The sequence below is a fragment of the Physella acuta genome, unplaced genomic scaffold (assembly GCF_028476545.2).
Source record: "Physella acuta isolate Inbredline_101_S28 unplaced genomic scaffold, ASM2847654v3 ptg000012l, whole genome shotgun sequence".
Classification (NCBI taxonomy): Eukaryota; Metazoa; Mollusca; class Gastropoda; family Physidae; genus Physella; species Physella acuta.
In genome coordinates this window covers 182,621-191,171 of record NW_026731532.1, presented here as the reverse complement: position 1 = coordinate 191,171, position 8,551 = coordinate 182,621, and the positions used below count along the sequence as shown (strand labels likewise).

The 8,551-nt window shown below is 35.2% G+C and overlaps 1 protein-coding gene across 2 annotated transcripts; it reads right to left on the bottom strand.

Annotated features, from left to right (window-relative positions):
* LOC131934919 (solute carrier family 15 member 4) lies at window positions 1–7,764 on the bottom strand. Of its 2 annotated transcripts, none has more exons than XM_059291187.1 (9): window positions 7,432–7,764; window positions 5,401–6,105; window positions 4,874–5,054; window positions 4,111–4,246; window positions 3,538–3,718; window positions 3,013–3,090; window positions 2,537–2,789; window positions 1,762–1,857; window positions 1–806 (listed from the first exon to the last, which is right to left on the bottom strand). In XM_059291187.1, the coding sequence occupies exons 2-9, from the start codon at window positions 6,058–6,060 to the stop codon at window positions 385–387; spliced, it is 2,007 nt and encodes a 668-aa protein (XP_059147170.1). In that variant the 5' UTR covers window positions 6,061–6,105; window positions 7,432–7,764; the 3' UTR covers window positions 1–384. The 2 variants fall into 2 exon arrangements, with proteins under 2 accessions (XP_059147170.1, XP_059147178.1); XM_059291195.1 differs by having other exon boundaries at window positions 3,538–3,715.
* Between the last annotated feature and the right edge of the window lie 787 nt (window positions 7,765–8,551).

Below are 8,551 nucleotides of genomic sequence, written 5' to 3'. Positions count from 1 at the left end.
CTTTTTGGTATCTGAGCAGAATAAAACACCCTGTATTTAATATTGAACATTTTCTAGGACTAAGTAGTTATATGACTGGTTATATATTGTTTTGTTACAATTTATACATAAAAAAAAAATTATTGTACAACAAAGGAAGCCTGAATCTCTAGGCATAACTAGTTCAATTCACATTCCACAGCAAGATATAACAACACGTCAGAGCTTGTTTTAGCTATTGTCAGGCTCCATATGCACGGCCTTATTTTAACTAAAATTGCCATTTAAATGTATGCACCTAATATATAGCTTATTTTAACTGTTATTTTAAGGTTAGTGTATGCAGACATATTACCTGTTTTTTAAACTGGCTTATATATGGTCCATGTTAAAGCTTAATTAAAACTAACTGATGTTAGCTCCGAGTGACTGTCTTTGAATATGCTGACCACCTTTCTCACCTGGTCCATCCTTTGTCTTGACTGTCAGCGCCAGTTGGTCAGCGCTGAGCTGGAACACCCAGGCCACAATAAGGAACAAAAAGATGGCCACCAGGTCGACCCCTGCCAGCATGTAGAAATAGTAGTCCAAGTGGCAGTCACCCGTGGAGACGACTTTCAGTTTGGAGAGGTTGGTGGGGTCAACTGGGCAGCTGTACCGGCAGTTGATGTTGCCAAAGTTGTACTTGTAGAACCAGGTTTTAGACGAGGCCAGAGTGGTCAAGATGGCCGTCCCCATCAAGCTTCCGATCCCGGAGAAGAAATAGTACAAGCCTGTGATGATTGCTTTCATGGACTTGGGCGCAAGGGTAACTGTGAACTGTAGACCTGCAATAGAGGATTGATGGGAATCTTTTGTAAAAAATGAAAAAAAAAAAAACAGCAACTCACCGAAAGAAAAACTTTTTAAAAAATTGGAGAATCTATATATTTAAAAAAAAATATATTCCCTCTAAACCTGTTTATTAGCTAACAGAATTTGACACTTAATAATCTGCTGATTGCACCATGTTGGTCAGTCAAAAACTGATTTTGTTGAGGAAGCCAGATATGAAAATAGTGAAGTAACCCCAGTGGACATGGCCCCAGTGGACTTGACCCCAGTGGATGTAACCCAGTGTACGTGACCCCAGTGGATGTGACCCAGTGTACGTGACCCCAGTGGATGTGACCCAGTGTACGTGACCCCAGTGGATGTGACCCAGTGTACGTGACCCCAGTGGATGTAACCCCAGTGGTAATAACCCCAGTGTACGTGACTACAGTGGATGTGACCCCATGGATGTGACCCCAGTGGAAGTGACCCTAGTGAATGTGACCCCAGTGGAAGTGACCCCAGTGGATGTGACCCCAGTAGACATGACCCCAGTGGACGTGACCCCAGTGGACATGACCCCAGTGGATGTGACCCCAATGGAAGTGACCCCAGTGGACATGACCCAAGTGGATGTGACCCCAATGGAAGTGACCCCAGTGGATGTGACCCCAGTGGACGTGACCCCAGTGGATGTGACCCCAGTGGATGTGACCCCAGTGAACATGCCAGCAGCTGGATGGTACATGCTCTCTTGCTGTGACATTCTGGCTCAGATTTTACCCAAGCAGTTGTTGGAAATTCACATTATTTACTACAGCTTTTCTAGTTTTTTATTTCCTAAATGAGGGTTTGGCTTATTGAGGAGTTAGCTTTAATAGAAGTGTGTATACAGTAAATATGAACTCCATGAAGTACACAGGGTCTAAGAATGAGATAAGTAGTGCAACATTTGATTGGTTAACTTACAAGCAACACTGGCAAAAACTTCACTGATACCAATCAAGGCATATTGGGGTATCTGCCAAAATACTGACATTTCCGCAGCAAAATATGTTGTGTTGCCTGAAACAGTAGTTGTATAAATGTTATTAAGAGAACTTTTTTTTCCAAAGAGTAATAGAATGATAGTAAAATTTTAATAAAGAATTTTCAAGTTCATTAAAAGCCTTGTTGAATAATTAACATTTTTGCTATTAACATTGTTAATATAAGTGTTTTATCAAGTTCGATCTATTCTTCTCAAGTGGCTTCCCCTTAAGTGATGGTGTGAACAGCTACATCCTCAATGTGACAACCACCAATACTTCAATTGGTGTTCAATTTAGAATTTTGTGATACAGAGCAATAAGCAATAATTATTTAATCTCAATGAAATACAATCATCTACAGATATGTAACAGACTCCAAAAAATTGAATATTTCCTAAAAAATTCAAGATTTGTTTTTGTCCCAGAAAATTAGATAAAAGATAAAATATTTAATTTCATATGCCTGATCATTTTGTCTGGGGAATATTTGGCTATTGAAAAACTTGGCAGAACATTTTTCCAGGTATGTTTAAGAAAATGTCTGACTCAAGATAAATCTATATCTTTTCAGCAAAAAATTTCTTTACTAGGGTAAATGGGATTCTGACAGAAATCTGAAAAATTACATTAAATTTGTAATCTGACATACTGAATAACAATTGTCTATGGTACTAAACACAATTACTAATGCGATGACACTAAGAAACAATTACCTATGACCTGGCGAATTGATGAGTTGCCACAGGGACCATCACCACCTGACCAAAAACTCTGCAGCCTGAAATGTTCAACAACTCCGGCCACAATCATGGCAGCCATTGCAAACAGCATGCCAATGACAATGCGCTTGGTGAATGAAAAGGGGTAGCCAGCTTTAGCCATGCGTGGGTAGATCACTCGATCAAACAGTGGCAACAGGATAATGACAAATATTGCGTCAAAAAGGCTGAACCAAGCGGCAACAATCTAAAGAAAAGAGAATTTGAATGCCAATTCATGTTCATGGGTTTGTTTTGTAAGATGAACTTTCAGATTCTAATTAAGAGTGGTGTTGTTTTGTGTGTTAAATATTAAATGTAGATTTTGGAAAATAAAATGTAGAATCTATCCTGAAATATTTTAATCACAAGAAAATAAAATGATAGTGACTATTGGAAAATAAATTGTTTGTGAGTTTTTTTAATCTTACCACTGGACTGTCAGATGTGGAATTTTTTGAGAATCCAAGATTCATGTGAAGGCCTTGAAATAGAAATGTCGTTTGCATCTGAAAAATAAGGTTAAAATTTAATTGAAAATCTGATTATTGGGATTTGACATCACTCAACAAGAGTTAAAATGAAGAGGTGTTGCAAAAGTTATAAGAAGAAAACACCACAAAATAAAAATGTTAAGCTTTCATTTCAAAGTCTGTAAGTATTTCTTCAAGTATTTTGTAATAATCTAATTTTTCTAAATATTTAAAGAGATCACACAAGAGATTAAGCTTATTATTAAAATAACAGAAGGATAAGGTTTTGAATTCAAGTCCTGATTGTAACTTGCTAATTGACAAGATTTTCTGGAATTAAAACGGCTTTTATTCGGTACCTAACATAAGTTGGTCAGGTAACAACTGATGAAAATTGTACAGCATTCACAAAATACTCAACATTTAACTAGCCATTTTAATTCATAAGCCCAGTTTGCAATGGTAATTCTATTTTATTTTTACCTGAAAGTACACCAACCAATAGGGAATGAGGACAGCAAAAACAGCAAGAATCATCCCAAGTTTTTTAACATCATCCACAAGAGAGTTATGAAATATTCCTCCATGTCTGAGCTTGGCATGGTCAAGAAAACTGATCTTTTCTTCTGTACCGGTGATGGCCTCTACTGCTCCATGAGATCTGCTGGAAATTTTTATTCAAATAAAATCTACTCAAAAATTGACATCCTATAAATTCAATTAAGCAACCCCAATGTATATACAAACAATCTACTGGCCTCATCTTTATTAATGGGACATTGTAATAGTCACAGTTTGAAAAAATGATTCAACTTTTTTCAATTCAGGTTGAAGTTTTCAATGAAGGCAGTCATGCTTTAGTTTTTAATTTTTAATCACACAAAAGATGTAGCACAAGTATACATCAGGAATGACTGGACTCAACAACAGAATAAGAATTACTAGCACTCCTCCCCTACCCCAAATAATTGCTTGAATTGTTTACTGCTACTTTTGGGATAAGTATTTTTAACAAGAACAGACATTCCCAAGCCTAAAGACAAATGTTTTTTTTACCCCTCTAAAATGGATTTTTTGTTTAGCAGCAAGAGCTGCTTTCTTTGGCGCTTCCTCTTCCAGGCTTCTTTGAGTATCCTGAAAATGTTGGTCAGTACACTGCCATCTGGTGGACGAATCACATAGCAGCATCGACCTGTTGAAACAGTTCAATCAATCACTCAAGTTAACAATCTAGTTAACACATTTTTAATTTAATTATCATTTATTAATATTAAATTTCAATTTTTAAAGCCATTTTTTTAAAAACCCATATCGATCCTGTCTAGAGAAATCTATACAGTCAAAAAAATACTAAAAGTCTCAAAATTAAATTTAATAATGATAATATGATAATAAGAAATGTGGTCACAGACCGCAAATAGAGACCAGTTCCATATACATCTTCTTCTTCTTAATCCCGATTGTGCTCATGACATATGGGGAAGATGAAGTAGAGTTCATCTGATTCATTGACCTCGGCATATGAGGGAATAGTGTGGTCAGCCCTATGTTGAGCCGCCTTTGCTTCCTTAACGTAAGTTAGATACCCATCAGAGCTGGGTGGACTCAGGGATGTTCCACTGATTTGAACCCAAGATTCTTGGGTTAGCAGTCTAGCTCTCTACCGCTAGGCCACGCCATCCGATTCCATACGGGGAAAAAAATGTATTGGCCCCGATGTATTTACAATTTTTGAAAAAAAACAGCTATCCCATCACCTTTGCTCCAGCAGTGCCCTAACATCAAATAAAATATGACAAAAACCCTAAGTTTGACTCACCCATGATAAAAACCAGAAAAGAACAGCCAAGAGTGACTGTACCAATGATGTAGCCAATCTGAAAGCTGTGCTGCTGCTGTATGTATGCCACAGCCCCCAGCCCTATAAAACTGCCAATATTTACACACCAGTAGAACCAGTTAAAAAAACTAAGCTGTGTCTGCTGGTTAGCCCTGGAAAGCTTGAAAAAATAAAATAAACTTCACTTAGATAAATTATCTTTAATTTAGTTTTTTTCTAAACAAAAGATAATATAATTAACTCAATATTAAGTAACATGTAAAGGTTTTTTTCTGCCATATCACTGTGAGGGATAGGGTTAAGGCTAATGCCAACCTTAGAGTAGTATTAATAACAAAAAAATCTTATACAGAATTATCTCAGGTACTAAGACTTTTCCAACTAAACAATTATTTCTAAAAACAGTTTTTAAAAAACTCAGGTTTAAAAAAAAAGCAATTTGTCCTCATGTTTTGGAAATTATAATCTATCTATGAACTTAGTTATGTACATTAAAATATGTTTACCTGCTCAGATCCAAAAGGACATATGCTGGACTTCATGGAACCAGCCCCTATACCAATTATAATCAAAGTGACATAAATCAACCAGGAACAATTTTCCTGGAATGGGTTGCCAATATCCCCAGTCCTAGGTATCCGATTGATGCACACTTTAGGTAAGGCTGCACTATCTCCATCTGTGGTGTTTGTCAAGTTGTAAAAAATTATATCATCCGTCTCTGCGACAAAAGGCAGGAGGATGTGACCGCTCATGTAGATGAGGAAGGCAAACAACATGGCTTTGTAGCGCCCAAGGCATGAATCAGCCACCCACCCACCAATGAGAGAAACAATGTAGGTTATTCCATAGAACACGAGCAGTGCATTCATGGCGTGGTATGATTCCCACTGGAAGGGCGCCATGTTGAGGAACAGAACCAAATTTCCAGTCAGCCCGTAGAAACTGATTTTCTCAAGCACGACGGACATGAGAATGGTGAAGAGAGCCCAGTGGACATGCCAGCTGTTTGATGGCGCAACATAATCCCGTGCTGGCACATCCTGGCTCAAATTCCGTCGAAGTGGTGACCCGTTTATGCCATTGCTTATTCTACGAGATGATGATGAAGCTTGTGAATTTACACGTACTCCAAGTAAGGGCCTGGTCTCATTTATGTCTGACATGTTCGTGAGTCATTAAAACATAACGATTCATTTAACTGCCATGTCCTAAAAATAAAAAAAAAAACAGAAGGATAAATTTACAGAACAAACATTTGAAAGTGGAATGACTCATTGTCCTTATTAGATCTATATATCACAGTAGCTTACTTGAAGAGAGAAAAAAATGAAAGTGTTTTTAAATCACTTATGAAAAATTGCGTTTAAAACAAGAAAGATGAACAATATCAAATATATAGTTATACTAACACTAACATAGATTTGGAGAAAAAAAATTCAGCAGTAGAATTAAATTATAATTTTTTTAAACTTGTAAGTTCTAATCTTTGTATAAGTTTGTAAACAAGCACAAAATAAAAATATTTTTAAATAATAATCATTAAAAAAGTTTTTAAAAACCCACGTTTTCTGATTGAACTAAAAAGTAGAAAATAAATGCTATACATCACAATAATGCAAGCGATCACTCTACTATAAGCGATCAAAAACGTGGGGCGCCGAAGTAAAAGTTATATTACTATTAATTAGATAATACTATTGACTTTTATTAGGGAGCTTGTAGAGAGTCAACAGTATTAGAAACTGTAAGAAAATCACCGCGCCCCACGTTTTTGATCGCTTATAGTAGAGTGATCGCTTGCATTATTGTGATGTATAGCATTTATCTTCTACTTTTTAGTTCAATCAGAAAACGTGGGTTTTTAAAAACTTTTTTAATGATTATTATTTTCTACTTTTTAGTCTTTGTCTGTTTGTTTGCATTAAAATCTTGCTATCGATTTTATCTTTTCACTTTTTTTGGGTAAACGAAGACAACTCGTAAAAAGACAACTCGTAAAAAACACGTTGTGTGAATACGTTACTGACTAGAACACATAGATTTGAACCCGTGTCGAGTGGGATAGCAATCGTGTGCCCAACCACTCGACCATATCGTCTCCCCCATACTGGCCACCAGTTGTTACGGTTGTTTGTACACAAACACCGCGTGAACACTACTCAGTAAGCAAAGAGGGAGAGTACCGAACCTTGTTTTCATCAAATTACAGTTACTGGGTTATGTCCCTTTTTCCCCACGTTTTTTGTACAATTATATAGCGGTCTAAAATGATCAATAAAATGTTTCCATGGATCAATTTAGTAATAAAAACAATTGAATATTCTATTGTCATCCAAAACAAAGCTTCCCTGAAAATTTCAGCGCGCTAGCTAACTGGGAAGTGCCAGAAATTTCGATTGCAAGATTTGATTGGAAAGACAAACAAACAGAGATGAAAGCAAGTTAAAGAAAACGTGGGAAAATTACAAAATAAGTGTCTTTAACTTCCTTATATAACATAAACTATTAGTCTAGTTGGTAAATATACTACTTACAAATGTTCACCTACTCTTACAAAAACTAGTTTGCTACTTGACACAGCTGATAAACTTTAGAATTTCTCCAAACTCTTCAACAAGGAGACCATTTTGAATTTTATCACCATAACTATGTAATGGATGAGGTCATGAGAGATATTTCAAGATTTATTTTTAGTCACAATGCTGATATAAGTTGGGTTAAAATACAGGTTATTTAATTATCTCTGCTGCTTATCTATCTTGCACACTGTGTCCAGCTTTATCTACAATAAAGACTGAAAACTTTAAACTGAAAATATGATGTTTTATTTTGGCTTAGAAGAAAAAACACATACAAAATAAAAAAAATATTTTAAAACTTTATAACTTTAACTATTAACACAAATTCCCAGTTTTACCAGGAACTGCCTGCCTATTTGAAAATGTACTATGATTTTAATCATGGATAATAATAAGCAATTTCTTTATCACACTAACTTATCAGTTATCTTTAATATTATACCTTAGTAAATTATTAATTTTTATGATTTGTAGTTATCATTAGTCCCATGATATGTGGAATTAGGTGGAATTTACATTTAAACATAATAATTCACACTTTTTTTGTCTTAAGATTGATACAGATAGCTTAGTACTTATTTTTGACATAAACAAGCAAAATATAGTACATCTTTAAAAACAGTTAATAGAGGCTCAAGGATGATATTTTATTATAACAATATTAAGAAGAAGGTTTACATGATTATTAATATTTTAAACCATGCTTCTCATCAGAGTAGCTTCAGAAAATGTCATGCTTAGTTAAAACAGTTGTGGGGTATAGCAGTTACTCAGTTACTACAGTTAGGTCATAAATACTTAGGTCTAAATATTAAGGGTTAAAGGTTACAGGATAAATTGTCTTACATTGCAGTAATATAATATTTTTATATTAGAATGCTATGCATGCATGCAATTTTGCGTCAAAACTGGTGAAAACTTTTTCTTAGATTTAATAGGCCAACTACCTCAACAACATATTTATTGAAAAACAGCAATTTTAACAATATGTATTATTATAATATTAATATTATAATATACTTAGTAGGTAAGTCACAAGTGATGTTTCTTACTCTAGATTCTAGTAGTAACTTAC

Bases quoted from the DNA above. Each gene is read 5' to 3' on its own strand.
- LOC131934919 (XM_059291187.1), bottom strand. From the start codon at position 6,060: ATGTCAGACATAAATGAGACCAGGCCCTTACTTGGAGTACGTGTAAAT. The intron at 2,790-3,012 runs GTAAGATTAAAA...TCTTTTCTTTAG, and splicing joins CCACATCTGACAGTCCAGTG to ATTGTTGCCGCTTGGTTCAG. The intron at 1,858-2,536 runs GTAATTGTTTCT...CTACTGTTTCAG, and splicing joins ATCAATTCGCCAGGTCATAG to GCAACACAACATATTTTGCT.